The sequence below is a fragment of the Saccostrea echinata genome, unplaced genomic scaffold (assembly GCF_033153115.1).
Source record: "Saccostrea echinata isolate AGI-Se365-2 ecotype Australia unplaced genomic scaffold, CSIRO_AGI_Sech_v1 ptg000009l, whole genome shotgun sequence".
Taxonomy (NCBI): Eukaryota; Metazoa; Mollusca; class Bivalvia; order Ostreida; family Ostreidae; genus Saccostrea; species Saccostrea echinata.
This window is the reverse complement of record NW_026889758.1, coordinates 11,940,758-11,957,566: the sequence shown is the minus strand read 5'-3', so window position 1 is coordinate 11,957,566 and position 16,809 is coordinate 11,940,758. Positions and strand designations below refer to the sequence as shown.

The 16,809-nt window shown below is 34.5% G+C and overlaps 1 protein-coding gene across 1 annotated transcript; it reads left to right on the top strand.

The window, feature by feature from the left end:
* The first annotated feature begins 713 nt into the window (after nucleotides 1–713).
* LOC133181783 (uncharacterized) lies at nucleotides 714–12,137 on the top strand. The gene is made up of 7 exons (XM_061316372.1): nucleotides 714–753; nucleotides 2,247–2,443; nucleotides 3,409–3,585; nucleotides 3,915–4,099; nucleotides 8,234–9,485; nucleotides 9,903–10,076; nucleotides 10,936–12,137. Exons 2-7 carry the CDS (start codon nucleotides 2,323–2,325, stop codon nucleotides 11,988–11,990), a joined length of 2,964 nt encoding a protein of 987 aa, XP_061172356.1. The 5' UTR covers nucleotides 714–753; nucleotides 2,247–2,322; the 3' UTR covers nucleotides 11,991–12,137.
* The last annotated feature ends 4,672 nt before the right edge of the window (nucleotides 12,138–16,809 follow it).

The window sequence follows — 16,809 nt, the reverse complement described above, 5'->3', positions numbered from 1 at the left end:
TCCCCCTCAATAAAAACGTCTGATGACCCCTTTTTGTGCTTGTAAAGGAATTTTGGTACTTGATAGTGCCCCCCTCCCAACTAAAAATGTATGGTTGTGCCCCCTCAAAGTGAAATTGCTTCCTACGGGCCTGTATTAACAATATCAAGTAGAAATTTACATTCAAAGTACGTGCTGATCTCCTGGTTCATTATCTCTCTCTCTTCTCATATACTCTTCTGACCATTTACTTCCCCGGGGGATCATCATTTACTTCCCGTAAATAGAAGTTTACCACTTTGACAATAAATAAATAAATAAATAAATAAATAAAATAAAACAACACTATAATATATGGTTTACAACTCTAAACTACAGTTAACCATAGGCACTCCCCAGCTCAATTGTTAAAAAATATATATCTACTATACTATAAACATGTTTATAGTATAGTAAATATATATTTTTTAACAATTAAGCTGGGGAGTGCCTATGGTTAACTGTAGTTTAGAGTTGTAAACCATATATTATAGTGTTGTTTTATTTTATTCATTTATTTATTTATTTATTTATTTATTTATTGTCAAAGTGGTAAACTTCTATTTACGGGAAGTCCTAACTTTGACAACCACAGCTTTCAGTCAATCCGGATTCGTTATCGTTTCGATTCATTTAATACAGTGTAAATATTGATTTCCGCTGTTTGTCTCGCCAGGACCCCACGCATAATTTTATTTCTGTCCAACAAGTGTACATGATCTACGATAAATTAAGGTATTGAACAATAATTACATTTCGTTGTGAACAATGTAATGATCAACATTTATTAAATTAATCGTGAACAAGGGGTTGAAATATGCATAAATAGACGTGATGCATGCTAAGTAGGCCCTTGGGGCATTCCAAAATTTGATATCTATCATGTCAGACAGGTGTTGTAAAGGAATAAGCTACAACAATACGTTTTAATAAAAGTGCATTTAGAAAGGTTTAGATGATTTTTAGATTTGCTGACAGGTGGAAGTAGCCGAGGAGAGAAAAGGGGGGGGGGGGGTAGTACAGCAGGTATCTGACAGGGTTGACCAGAAAATACCACTAAAATACTACAGATTTTCTTGAACATGGGAAATACAAAGATTTAGTTTTATTTATTATTGATTTTTGTAATAAAATACATAGCAGGTGCGGATTGTGAGGAATTGAAGTTAGGAGGACTCAAAAAGTAAGCTGGGGGTCAGTGGGCCCAGGTGAAGCCCTGGTGGGGGCCCATGGGGTGAAGCCCCCCAGAAGCTCCTGGATTCTAGAGATTTTGTAGGGTAAAAATGAGATCTACCAAGTAGACATTTTTACATTTTCTTGATGAAACTATGATTTACGCTAACTTTGACAGTTTTATAGTAAATCTGCCACTGCATAGTAAACATAAAATTTGTCTCAAGCTGCAACTCAACATGTTCAGAGTGTAAGTATTGTATAAACATTTCAGGTTTCTTACTCCTAAGCATTCAAGATTCTCTATAGATATCTGATAAATAAAATTGAAAATTTCAAACTAAGGATTTTCTTTATCTTTGTGGTATTTTATGTATAATTAATTCATCCAAGAAAAAAAACTTTAATAGTCCTTCTATTATTAATAATGTAGTTTAAGGCCATCCTGCTTTTCCTCAGATGTATTTCAGCTCCCTCTTGCTTTTCCGCAGTTAGTTTTTATAACTATAATTTATGCGTTAATTTGTGTCCTTTATTTTATACCTCCTCTCTGTGATTATTTAAAAGATTTTAGTTGATGCATACAGTAAAGCTTGTATAGTATGAACAGATATATTGTGAAATTACAAATAAAGTGAAGTTTCTTTGAATCCTAGGCAAAATTCTTAAGAATTCTTTGTAAAATTTTACTGATAAAATAAAATTGAATATAGAGAATTTACCAATATAGAACTAATTTTGTGTTGCCTAGAGATTAAAAATTTTAACAAATTGCATCTTTTATAACTCAACTTCAAATATTTCAACTTTAAAATATTGAAATTCAATTCATCTTACAACTTTTTAACTCAAAGGTGACTTTCTATTTAATACTTTCCAAAATACATTTGGTAGTCATAACAGAAGGGAAAAAATCTTTATTGCAAATTTGCTAAATATAGTTAGCAAATTTGTAATATAGATATAGTGATTTACAGACATAACAAGTAAATTCTGAGGTTCCCAGGACTTTGTTTAACTGAATTTTACTGTGTATACTTATACATGTATTACAGATTTTTCTTAGTGAACAAGTTTTAAATCTGGAGTCAAGTTTATTGTTGAGAGATTAAAATTGAAAGTCACATCCATATGGAGAACTCAAATGAAGTCAAGGGAGATAAAAATAAAGAGAGTAAAGATGAGAGCAGTAGTGCTACTGACAGGAGACAAGGAGATGATATGGAGGAAATCAAATTTCCAAAACCACCAAGTATGACAAATCTAGAGCAACACTCGCATCAAATCTTATAATGTATGACAAATCTAGAGCAACACTCACATCATTATAATGTATGACAAATCTAGAGCAACATTCACATCAAATCTTATAATGTATGACAAATCTAGAGCAACACTCGCATCAAATCTTATAATGTATGACAAATCTAGAGCAACATTCACATCAAATCTTATAATGTATGACAAATCTAGAGCAACACTCGCATCAAATCTTATAATGTATGACAAATCTAGAGCAACACTCGCATCAAATCTTATAATGTATGACAAATCCAGAGCAACATTCACATCAAATCTTATAATGTATTACAAATCTAGAGCAACATTCACATCAAATCTTATAATGTATTACAAATCTAGAGCAACATTCACATCAAATCTTATAATGTATTACAAATCTAGAGCAACACTCGCATCAAATCTTATAATGTATGACAAATCTAGAGCAACATTCACATCAAATCTTATAATGTATTACAAATCTAGAGCAACATTCACATCAAATCTTATAATGTATGACAAATCTAGAGCAACACTCGCATCAAATCTTATAATGTATGACAAATCTAGAGCAACACTCGCATCAAATCTTATAATGTATGACAAATCTAGAGCAACATTCACATCAAATCTTATAATGTATGACAAATCTAGAGCAACATTCACATCAAATCTTATAATGTATGACAAATCTAGAGCAACACTCGCATCAAATCTTATAATGTATGACAAATCTAGAGCAACATTCACATCAAATCTTATAATGTATTACAAATCTAGAGCAACATTCACATCAAATCTTATAGTGTAATTTTGTTGAATACATTTATGAATTTAAAAGGTTAAGAGAATTTATTCTTAAATATATATATTGCAGTAATATTTGATTGAATTGTTTTCAATAAAAATGTTTAAAAAGAAACATTTTATATCAAGGGAAGAGAAAACCTCAGAGCTACATGTGTGAGGAGTGTGGGAAAATCTTCAACAGAGCTGATTTATTGCGCAATCATAAGCGTGTTCACTCTGGGGACAAGCCATTTACCTGTGAAGTTTGCGGGGACAAATTCAGAGAGCAGGGGCATCTGAGACGTCACATGACCAGACATACAGGTTAATTACTGACTGTGTGATGTACCTATATTATTATTTATTTTAGTTCAGTAATCCTCCTAAGAATGCATGTTCTGCCATATAGGTCAGAAAATATGTTCATAAATTGCTCCTGTCAGTACATAATCTAAAACTTAAGGATTATATTCCATAATATATTTAATGTAAAGATTCTTAAGTTAATGGTTCTGCTAGAAAGATAGCTTGGAGAGCAAATCTATAAAATTTTAATTTTCTGTTTTATTGTTTTGTGTTGGATTAATACAGAGAATTTGCCTCTGTTAATGAATTTATCATTATTTTTCCATTAATTTCTTCCTGTTTATTAGGTAAGAAGCCTTATCAGTGTTACATTTGTGGGAAGGAGCTCAACAGTAGCCTGGCCAAACATCTCCGACGGCATCTCAACGATCGGCAGTTCTCATGTGTTCTCTGTGACAAGAAATTTGTATCAGGCTTTGAACTCAAACAACACATACTGACGCATAAAAAGGGCACATTCCAGGAAAATTCAGTAAGTACAATATTAATTCACAACAAGTACAATATTTAGCTCATCCAATCCAAATGTTCAAGTGAGCTTTATTGATCAAAGATTGTCATGTATTGTGTGTGGACTTTACAAATTTTGAACTTCTGCTACAGAACCAATGGGCCATTTCAACTAAACTTTCTACAAAGTATTCTTGAATTAAGGGGAGGTAATTAGGAAAAAGTGAATTTGTGGCATCTTTTTAAAATCGTCTTCTCACAAATCCTTGGTTCAAAAAAGAAAATTTAGGTGAAAGTTTGCTCAAAATATAGCTCCCAGGGATGGAGTAGGGCCACAAGAGTATGGAGGGTAATCGTGTTCAAAAATCCAGACTTGTAAGTTTGTAAATCCAAACTTGTAAGTTTGTAAATCCAAACTTGTAATCGTATCAGTTTCATAGTCTACATATGTAAGTAGGTAATTCCAACATCCTAGCATGTAGTTCCGAATATGCAACTGTGTTGACTTTGAGTTTATACTATGAATGTGTGTATTTTTGATGTTGTAAACTTTGTTTCCCGGAATTTATATTTCCTCGCTCTGAATAAAACACAAAGACAATGACAAGTCTACAAATGTAAAGTCTACATGAATGTCGAATTTTGATAATGAGAAACTATGGAGGGGCATCAGTGCCACAGTTTTTACCTTTATTTTTTATTCTAACTTCTTCTTTTTCCAACTGAAATAAATTATTTAGATTTTATTTCTTTTTTTATTCTAACTTCCATATTATATTTTCATTTGAATTTCTTATTTAATTTTGATTCTTGCTTTTTGTTTTATTATATGTTCCAATTTTATTTTATCTTCTTAATTTTATTTTATTTGACGATGGGACATGAATCATTATCCGCTTATTCAGGGCTTGCGGGGATTTAGATGGGCTTCGGTTTTTAAGGTCTCAACCAAAAAATCATTCAATTTGACTTTAAATGCCGAAGGAATAGTCATTACCAACACGTATGTTAAACATCTTACATTTTGCTGGCCGGCACTAGGAACTTAGGACAAGCGAACTCTTACCCTCCCATCGCCTACGAAGCTAGCGCCCAACTACTAGACTACTGTGATCAGTGCCCCAGTATATTAAGAACTAATGTAATTGCAGTGATATCATATTAAAAAAGAACAACAACTGCTCAGTAGATGCAGATCCATATCAATGTTTATCGAAAGGGGGGGGGGCTAAAAAAAAAAATGAAGATTGAATAAATAAACTGCCAAAACTCCTCCTTCGTGGGAGGCGATGTTTAGGATATCTTTCTTTAACTTTACAGTAACTTTTTTTTTCAATGCAAGAATTTGCCAGAGTTTGATGATACTACAAAAAAAGAAGTGGGGAGGGTGCAGCTTATAAATGAATTTTCATATGTAAAAAGCTGAAAAAGATTATTCTCCACACAAAAAGTTGGGAGCCCAACCTTTTGCTCCATCCTACTTCGGCCCTGAGATTTGTTAGTGATAAAAATTTTCTCTGTCCTCCTTTAAAAAAATAATGGGATGACAATATCAATTTAAAAGACCTGATATTTGTGTACCATAAGCGGGCAATCAAAAATGGCAGTCATATTTATCATTATTATTTGAAACATCTTGCACCAGGGCCATAAAACTTAGACGGGCTCACTTTTGATCACAGTCTCATGTTTACCAAAGGAATTAATAGTATGTAGAAAAGAGAGACTGGGATCAAAAGTGAGCTCATCTAAGTTTTATGGCCCTGAACCAGGTCCGTGGGTAGCGAGTAGGGTGAGGGTGCCAGTATATACTATACCAGTAAAAAAAAAAGCAATTTCTGATTGTGCCCCCTCAATGATTTTGTCAGTAAATACATAAGAAAAGAAATAAGGCTAATTTATCATTGTGCCCCCTCACCAGGAATGTCTCATTTTTTTTGGGGGGGGGGGGGTAAGCTTATCAACAAATGTTTGTTTTGTGCCCACTGCTCCCCCCACCCACCCCAACCCGATGAAAATGCTTCCTACAGGCCTGAAAACAAGAGAAAACACACAAGAATGATATCATATGGTTTTTTAAAATGAAAAAAATATGTTCCAGGGAAATGTTTCTTTGTTTCATAGCTAGACTGTTCACCAAGAACTCTGTGTACCTGTACATAAAAGGCCGTAACGCCCCTTTTCTGTAAGTTCTACTTTCTTAAACAAACTTTCGATTTTGCTTATAGTTTTTACCAAAAAAAGTATTAAGTTAGGCAATGGGGAATCAAAGTGTTACATTGAAATATATAGGGAAAAATCTTTAAAAGTCTTCTTTTCAAGAACAGTAAAGCAATATTGATATGGAAACATCCTCAGATAGTGTAGATTCAAGTTTGTTCATATCATAACCCCTGAGGGTAGGGGGCACAATGGGGGATCAAAGTTTTACATAGGAATTTATAGGAGATTTTTTTTTAAAAATCTTCTCAAGAAGAGCAAAGCTATGATTAGTCATATTGGTATGAAAGCATCATCAGGTACTTTTAATTTAAATTTGTTCAAATCATGAGATGGATGGGTTGGGGGTAGGGTGAGGCCACCATGGGGGATCAAGAGTTTTACATAGAAATATATCTCCAGAACAGCAAGGAATTGTAAGTCATATTGATATTGAAGCATCCCATTATGTGTTAATTCAAGTTTGTTTAACAGGGTTCAAAATTCAATATACATGTATATTACTCGCAAACTGTGAGTTAGAATATCAAAATTGCGAGTTGAAAATATAGTAACTCGCAAAAACTTGCGAGTTGATTTTTTACCAGATTTCTTAAACTTAGATCAAGAAAAATCAAGAGTAGATCAAGAAGAACTGGAGGAAAAAAAACATGCATAGAAAGTGGTCCAAAATTATATAATATAATTTGTATAAGTTTTACAGAACAAAATGCTTTTGATTCAATTCAATATAATATATATAAAACACAGTGAGACTCTAGTTGTATTTTCTTTATTTAACAGAAGTTACTTTATCCTTAAGATACATGTATTTAATTTTAAATTAGAAAAAAAGCTTTTATTTTAAAATTGCGAGTAGTCTTGTGAAATTGCGAGTTCACTTTATTGGTACTTGCAGTTATTTGCGAGTTGTATGTTTAGAGAGTTTCTACCCCTGGTTTAAGTCATGTCTTCCTTGAACCACAGGGCAAAGGTAACACAGGTGAGCTTTGTTGCCCTTTGGCCTCTTGTAATAAGACTGACAAAGAAATGATACATGTATAATATTCATCTTTTTAAAGAATGGTCAGGTTTGAAAATTTTGTAAACAATTTGAATAGATGTAAAAGCAGTTATATGTTTATTGTAGCTGACTAAATCCATTAGTGGAAAAAAAAATTACTCAACTGTAAGTTCACATTTGTTTTCATCATTTACATTAGGCATAAAATGTGACACAAATAATACTTTTAAAGGAAATGAACAAATGTGTATAACTTTAAAAAGATGTGCTTTATTCCTCTGAGTCTGTTAACTGAACAAGATCAACAGATACCTTTGCTTACAGTTGAAAACATCCTGAAACAAACTTTTTGCCAAGTTTCTATGAACAAACTGTTTACCCACAATGGAAAAAAACAAACTTTTTTTTTCTTGAAATTTACAATTTTTGCACAGAGTGAGATGAAATATTTTTGTATATCAAGTAATGATGTACATGTATATCAAAAATATGCAGCTACCTCTTCCGAAATCAATGTGATTGGAGCCAAGTATAATAATATTAAGCAGAAGTTTTTGTATATTTTTTAAAATGAGATATATATATTACACGTATGTTAAAAAATGGAATACTTTGCTGATAGTATTCAATGCATATTTCTATTTATTATATATTAATGTTATTCTGTCACCTAATATAACTTCTGGGCGCTACACTTAAAGCAGTTATTGTAATTCCAGTGTCATCCTTTTTGCCAGGAGCAGTTTGGCTAAGTTGCTATTCAAGGCAAATTTTGATTGCCCATTGGCCATATTTTAATAATTAAACCTCAAGTAATTACAGTGTCAAAATTATCACCTTTGTGTAAACAATTTAGGCCGTACTTAGCTGTGAACCCAGAGTTTTGTTGAACAAAGGAATGAGTATTTATCCATTTTTTGTTTGCTTATACAGAATAGAGGAACTCCAAGTTTAGACAAGAGAGAACCCAAATTACCTAAGCAGATCCCAGACTTCCCTTCCGTGCAAGGAGGTTCCTCGGAGATCAGTCACAGGGCACATACAGATACTACTGAAGCAGAAATTGCATCATTTCAGAAATTTGCTGAGGAAACACAGATGGCTCTGTACAGAAGACTGGCTGTAGCTCAGGGAGACCAGTCAATAGTGAACCAGTTTAGCGATCAGTCAGATCCTTCCCTTATGAACTGGGATTATTTGTCCTATGCTGCTGGAATGGGGCTGACACCAGCAGTTCCCAATCAGCAACAGTTTAAAAGCAAATCCTCTGGGAGAAAAAGACTGTCTGACTTATCATGGGATGTTTCACAAAGCACCCAGGGAGTGCAGCAGTGTACCATCTCCAAACCAGTTGAGCAAGCAGCATCTATGATGGGGACAAAAAAGGACATGGTGACAGATGAAGAATCACTGAATTTACAGGATACTTTGATAAACCAAGGCACACAGAATCTACAGGGTGCTGTCCTGAGTGAGTCTAGTAAGAATATGGAAACGAAGTCAAATACAGAAAGTGAATCTTATGAACAAAGTATTCCAGACAATATTCAGGACCAGAATCACAAAGAGCAAACAGAGATCCCTGATGCTCCTTCCATTATTCAAACTCCAGATCCAAGTCCAGTGAAATCCATAGCAGGGAGTCCTAGTGCTTCTTGTAGCAGTCAGACTCCAGATCAAAGCCCACTCAAAGCCATAGTGACAGAAACAGAGCTAAATTCAGATTCATTTACAAAGGTACAACATTTAACAATCAGTGTTAAGGAAGAACCCCCTGATGTTGATGTGGAAGATACTGCACCAACAGATCATTTATCAGACGATGATCCTGTTGAAGACTTCCCCCACAATGAGGACTCTGGATCTACAACTGATGAATACGAAGCTGAGGCTTATTTTCAAAAACTGGAGGACTCAAGTATAACTGAGAAGGACAAAAGTGACTCAGACTGGACACCAGAACCTCCAAAGAAATCCCTGAAAATCAAAATAAAGACACCTAAAAAAGCACCGAAGAGAAAGGCTACAAAGAAAAGCAGTGAGAAGGAAGCCCCTAAAAAGAAGGCAAGAAAAAAGAAGCAGAAAGATGAAGAAGAGCTCCCAACCACAGTGTGTACAGATTCGGACACATTGTTTGTAATTCCCCCAAATGAGGAGTCTCCTGGAAATAAAAAGAAGAGAACAGGTAATGACTGATGAAGAGCGTGTTCAGAATAGATACCGGGTATTTTTTCTGCAGTTGTATATATAGATCATGTTCAAAACTATCTCCTGAAAGTTTTTATCAGTGTACATTATGTATTGGAAAATTTTTCTATCAATTTATTTTTTAATTTAATTTGTGGTTTGGATGAGTCAGTCCCTCATATGAAACTAAATTTGAGAGGTTATTATACACATATTGTACCTTACCCATTGCCTTCATTCTATATAAATCTGTTCCATTGATATAATTTAAATTATGTAATAAATGGAAGGATAATTTTTCTTTTCATATTTACATTTTACAGTAATTTGTATTGTTCAAAGAATAACACTCATCTATGATACATGCTTTTTCTTTTAACAGCATATTTTGAATTTATTAACTTTTTCTTTACAGCTAAGAAGGACAGCGTTTTTGTGTGTGATGAGTGTGGTAAGATATTTTTCCGTAATGATCTCTTGAGAAACCACATGAGGGTACACACTGGGGACAAGCCTTTCACATGTGAAGTCTGTGGGGAGAGCTTCAGGGAGTCTGGGCATCTACGACGTCACATGACCAGACATACAGGTAATCGTGTCAATATTTTGGAAGCTTTTTGCATTTGTGTTGATTGTTAATTTTTTTTTATAAATCAATGGAAGGGTGTTGGTTGTTTTGTAGTAAATAAATTTCAGTTTGTTGGTGTTTCCTTGTGAATTGACTATTAGTAATTCTCTGTGTATTAAAATGGAAGTTTTTAAACTTTGCTGATGCATATTCATGGTAATACTCTGCTCTTATTAGATCCAAAAAAAAATTAGAAGATATTTTTGTGTATTTTTTGTACTCTGGAAAATTATATACAACCATTGCTGAACAAATGTTTTAAGTTGGAGCCATGGTAACAGTTTGAAAACTTTTTCTTTCTTAATTAAAGCTGAACACGACTCGTAAAAGGAAGAGATTTATCCTTGTCCACCATATTTCTCTTCGTTCTTTTCAATTTCACGAGTCCATATATAAGACTGACTTCTTCAGGGATCAAAGTAAATCACTATACAGATCTCACCTGTGTGGACATTTTAGGACACCCCACCGCTATACCATGTCAAGAGAAAAAGTAACATCAATTGCATAGGTCAATGCATTACAAAGTCAAACAAACACAAAATGCACGTAAAACAACAAATTTTAAAATATGTAAATACTAAGAAATACCTCATAATTTTATCAGCCATGAGTTCCAAGTGTGCAATCAGGTGTAACAAATGTGGAGAGTATATATACCCTAGTGCTGATTTGGGAGATATGAAAACTAATATGGCATAAGTTGCACGTGAAATATGTTTTGTTAAAGATATTAATGAGCATAATGCAAGTTGATGTGTGACAACATTTCTGTTTTGCATGTACCCTATCTCTTAAACTGAACAATTTGCTCTTTCAGGCAAAAAGCCTTATAAATGTGAACTCTGTGGAAAAGAGCTGAATAGCAGTCTGGCTAAACATATGAAACGACACATGAATGATCGCCAGTTCCCCTGCACCATGTGTGACAAGAAATTTGTCTCTGGATTTGAACTGAAACATCATATGATCATACATAACACTTCTGACCACATTCCTTGCCACATCTGTGGCAGAAAATTTAGCCACACTAACATTCTACAGCGGCACATGTTGACCCACAGTGAGAATCGACCATTTCCCTGTCCTGACTGTGATAAGAGTTACAAATGTAAACAAGATCTGGACAGACACAGGTCAATTCACAAGGAAGTCTTTACAGCTACTTGTCACATCTGTGGGAAGCAGTTCTGCCAGGATCGCTATCTATATAGACATCTTAAACGCCACCAACAGTTAAAGGAAGAAGGAATAGACGAAACAGAACGACCAACTAAGATGAAGCCATTTTCTTGTGAAGTCTGTCATCAGAGATTTACCACTGCTCCAAATCTGAAGCAACACATGCATCTTCACTTCTCTACTGAGAAATTTGCTTGTTATTTATGCAGCAAAATGTTTACCCAGAAGCGATACCTTCAGCGTCACATTAGGAGACATAAGGAGAACCGCTTTGGCAAGGGTTCAACAGGGAATATGGATGACACCGATCTCCTTATGGGACATATGGTGGCTACCTTCAATGAGGAAAATGGTAAACGCAGTAGAGATCAGTTAATGAGTTCCTCAGTGTACAAGGAACCAGACCTGGACCGTAACTTAGAGGAGGGTGAAGTAAAGAACCAGAGTGGCCTCCCTGAAGAAAGCCGGCCTAGCGGTCAGACTTATTCACAAACTCAGGCCATTTCCTCCTCAAAGCCTGTCTTTCCATCCATTGACTCGGATTTTGCTGCCTATGATAATGAAGATGAGGAGTTAGATGGTTCTGAGGAGGAAGATGAGGAGGGGGAGGAAGAAGACTACATTCCTCCCAATTATTTAAATGTGCAGTCATCACATTTAGCAGTTACTCAACCCCACAGTGATGTTTTGTAAAAAGTAAACTAGATTTTGATTTTTGAAAGAGAGAAAAAAAAACCCAGTTCAATCTTCTCTGCAACTTTTTATGGTTTATTGAACATAAATGTTTTTGCATATATAGATACTTTTTTATAGTGATATACAGTGTATAATTAGAAAATTATATAAATATTGTTTTATATTAAATTTGCCTTAATAAATTGATGTTTATTTGTTATTGTACATAAGTGTAAGTAAGCTTTCAAATATTTATTTTTTACTTTCTGCTGTACATACATTTGAATCCAAATATTTGCACTTTAAATGAAAATTGTTCTGTAACAACATATGGTAAAATATACAGCTTGGCAAATTAACTATATAACTATTATTACTGCTTGTAAACAATGGGAATTTCCTTAACATGTATTTGTATTTTATTGACAAAATCATTTATGATTTCTCTTAATTGTGTTCATATTGAATGAGGATGGAATTGTGTAATTAAACCTAAGTAATAGCTACAAAATGTTTGTTTTAAAAGGCTTAAGGGTTTTATTTTTTAGCTATACAAGTTGCAGGACAGAAAAAAACTTGTAGTCTACTTGTTTGCCTATAAACAACTTTTCAAATACTAAACATATTATTAAAGCCTAATTTGAATCTTTGGTAAGAAAAAAAAGTGGATTCAAGATTGCAAATTAGGAGGGAATGGGGTGCAAACTTTTTTGGAAAAAAAAACAACTGAAAATAACTCACAATCACCCCCCCCCCTTTTTTTAAGATTAAAAAAAAAAGGGGGGGGGCATCCCCACCCCAATCTGCCACCATAAACAAGGAAAATATCACGCGACAGAGAAGTAGACTACACCAAGATACGTGTACAAGTTGTTGTTACATGAATATGAATGAATGACTCTAAGCTCTTATTGGCTGAAATGGCTTGATTTGGAGCCAAAGAGACAACAAACCAATCATACATGGATGGGGGAGGGGGGTAGTTTGCTTCAAGGAGAAATTCAGTGTAATTTTTTTTTACGCGCCACCTAGTATAAAATCAGAAATGTGTTTATTTTTGCGACGATGATATTTACTTTGTATCGCTGTAGGTTTTTATTGATAAGTGTGGATCCCCCTTAAATTAAAAAAAAAAATAGTAAGAGCTTATAATTCTCAAAAATATGAGATTTCACCGTCAATTACTCCCATATCTTGTTCTACGCCAGCAGATTGTGCCTTTTCTTAGGTTGAAAGGTTCGCCACGTAAATGGTCAGTCTTTAAACATAAGGAAAAGCACCATCTGTTGGCATAGGACGACACATGGAAGTGATTGAAGGGGAAATCATAATCTTCAGAAATTACAAGCTCTCACTTTTTATTGGGGGGGGGGGGGTCCACATGTCAGGTGCCTGTGAACTTAGCAGCCGAATAACGGGTCCAGACAATCTCCGTTTTCGGAGGATAGACAAAATTCAACGTGGCCGTCAAATTAATACCATATATGGAAATTCACAATGGATTATGTGATAGCCCATATTCCGAATTCGAAGGACAAACTATCGATTGTATGATTGTATATCTAAATCTTTTTAGCTCACCTAAGCCAAAGGCTCAAGTGAGCTTTTCTGATCAAAATTTGCTCGTTGTCTGTCGTTGGCGTCGTCGTTGTTGTTGTCGTAAACTTTTCACATTTTCATGTTCTTCTCCAGAACTACCGGGCCAATTTCAACCAAACTTGGCACAGAGTATCCATGGGTGAAGGGGATTCAAATTTGTTCAAACGAAGGGCCACGCCTTCTTCCAAGGGGAAATAATTGCGAATTCATGAAAAATTTATGGCATCTTTCAAAAATCTTCTTCTCAAGAACCACTGTGTTAGAAAATATGAAACTTATGTGGAAGCATCCTCAGGTAGTGTAAATTCAAGTTTGTTCAAATAATGACCCCCCTGGGTAGGGTGGGGCCACAGTGAGCGATCAAAGTTTTACATAGGAATACATACGGAAAAGCTTTAAAAATCTTCATCTCAAGAACAGCAAAGTCTTGATTGGTCAAATTTATATGAGCATCCTCAGGTAGTGTTGACTCAAGTTTGTTCAAATCATGACCCACGGGGGGTAGGGCGGGGCCACAGTGGGCGATCAAAGTTTTACATAGGAAAATATATAGGGAAAATATTCAAAAATCTTCTCAAGAACAGCAAAGCTTTGATTGGTCATATTTATATGGAAGCATTCTCAGGTGGTGTAGACTCAAATTTGTTCAAATCTGGGGGTAGGGTAGGACTACAATGGACGATCTAAGTTTTACATAGGAGTATATAAGAAAAAAATTCAAAAATCTTCTCAAGAACATTAAAACTATGATTGGTCATATTTATATGGAGTCATCCGCAGGTGGTGTAGATTCAAATTTGATCAAATCATGACTCCCGGGGTAGGGTGGGGCCACAATGGACGATCAAAGTTTTACATAGGAATATATAGGAGAAATCTTAGAAAATCTTCTCAAGAACAGCAAAGCCATGATTGGTCATATTTATATGGAAGCATCCTCAGATAGTGTAGATTCAAGTTTGATCAAATCATGACCCTCCGGGGTAGGTATAGGGGCCACAATGAAAGTTTAAATTTGTAAGAAAAAAAGTCACAGTTCGTCAAAAAAAAATATTTAATGTGTAAGCATCCTTAGTTAGTGTAGATTCAATTTTGTTCAAATCATACCCCCTCCCTTTTCGGGGTAGGTCGGGACTACTCATGCATTTAGGTATTGCAATACTAAACTGATTTTGTTTTTTCCTAGCGACAGTGCTCAGGTGAGCGATGTGGCCCCGGGCCTCTTGTACAATTTATTTTCAAAGTTGGCCCTTTTTTGCGCTCCCTTATTCATTGCTTTAGTGAAAGCTTATATAGCAGTTTAGTAAGTGTAGATAAAATATTGTCCATCATAGCCTCCGGGGGTAGGGTTGGCCACAGTAGGGGGTAAAAGTTTTACATTGTAATGTCATACCGGTATAAAAGAAATTATCTTTATAAAGAAGATGGGCGTATTTGGCGTGTGATCTGTAGGAATCATATTATACGAATCATTCATAGTTTAAATGTCCAGTCAGATTTAGTTGGCTTACCACACCTAGCTATACAGATTACGAAAGCTACTCACATATGAAAATTTTACATTGTTGTAATCTTTTAAGTCTACTTATCTTAATAGTTCTTAGTACCGCTCCACATTATAAGTAGCCGGTTAAAATGATAAGGTATAGTTAACAGCTGGTTAAATGCAAATTTAAAATAACAGTGGGTGATAAGAATTATTGCTTTCGCTGTAGGTGCAACACTAGCATAATTTAAAACAGCACTGCCATGATTACATATTAACATGGCCAAGTTTCCCCAAGCGAGGTAATGCACATTAAAAACTTTCAAATCATGGCCCCTGGTGGTAGAGGGGCAAATAGGGGATCTCCGTTTTAGATGGAAATAATATGCAATTTTTTTTAAAATCTTCTCAAGAACAATTGGGCCATTATTAGTTAAATTAATGAATATAAGCAGATTACCAATTGTGCAAATCATAGGCCCAGTAGAAGGGTAGGCCCCAGTAGGGGATCAGAGTTTTACATAGAGATAAATAGAAAAATTTCTCAAGGCAGCAATGTCATGATAGTCATATTTATATGCAAGCATCAACAGGTAGTGCACAGGCGCGGATACAGGATTTTTTCCGGGGGGGGGGGGGGGAGGGGGGTCCACCCCAATCAAAAAAAAAATCCAACCCAAAAATTTTTTGACATGCAAAAGAAAAAAAAATTCCCTTCACAAACGAATTAAACCCAAAAAAAATTCTCAATTTCTTGACAAGCAAAAAAAAAAAAAAAAAAAAAAAAAATAAATAAATAAATAAACAAATAAATAATTAAATTAAAAAAACAAAATCCATTTCCCAAACATGAAAAACACCTATTTCGTGGTGGTGATGGTGGGATCCACGTTTTCTAAGGGGGGGGGGGGGCAAAGTCATTTTTTTTGCTTCAGTATATACCTTTAATAACTGCAAATTCCAGGGGGGGGGGCTCTAGATCCGCGCATGGTGCAGTTTCAATATTTTAAAATCACAGGTCCAACAGTGGACCACAATTGGGGATCAATGTTTTACATGGATTTATAAAGGGAAAAAACTTTTTAAATTTTCTCCTCAAGAACAACAATATATTTTATACAAGCATCATCAGATAAGGCGGATTAAATTTGCTCAAATCATAAACTTACGATTAGAATGTTTAAAACAATTAGCTAAATAAAAGAATGTAAGTATCACAAGTTTGTAAGTGTAATACATGTTATTGTACTTTGTATGTAATTGATAAATATTGTACTGTAATTATATATTACTTATGGGATGTACGTGTCATATTGTAATTTTTGAATTTACCGGGTGGTAGTAAATTGTCATATTGTAATTTTTGTATTTACTACCACCCGGTAAATTCAAAAATTACAATATGACATAGGTCATATTGTAATTTTTGTATTTACTACCACCCGGTAAATTCAAAAATTACAATATGACATAGATCCCACAAAATAAAGAACTGAAACTGAAACTAAACCTGCAGGAAGAGTGGGGTCACAATAGACTATGAAATTTCTACATGCAAATATAATAGGGAAAAATCTTTAAAGAAAAGCAGGGTCATTATTATACAATTGATGCTGTTTTTTTTTTCAGTCAATACGATGATTTAGCCACCTGAGGAGTACAATATTCACTGAGCCCGAAGGCCGTGATGAATATTATACTTCGAAGGTGGCTAAATCATCGTATTGACTGAAAAAACAGCAATATTTTTTT

Coding starts and splice junctions, on each gene's coding strand:
- LOC133181783 (XM_061316372.1), top strand. CDS start 2,323: ATGGAGAACTCAAATGAAGTCAAGGGAGATAAAAATAAAGAGAGTAAA. Junction 2,444..3,408: donor CAAATTTCCAAAACCACCAA/GTATGACAAATC, acceptor TTTTATATCAAG/GGAAGAGAAAACCTCAGAGC. Junction 4,100..8,233: donor GCACATTCCAGGAAAATTCA/GTAAGTACAATA, acceptor TTGCTTATACAG/AATAGAGGAACTCCAAGTTT.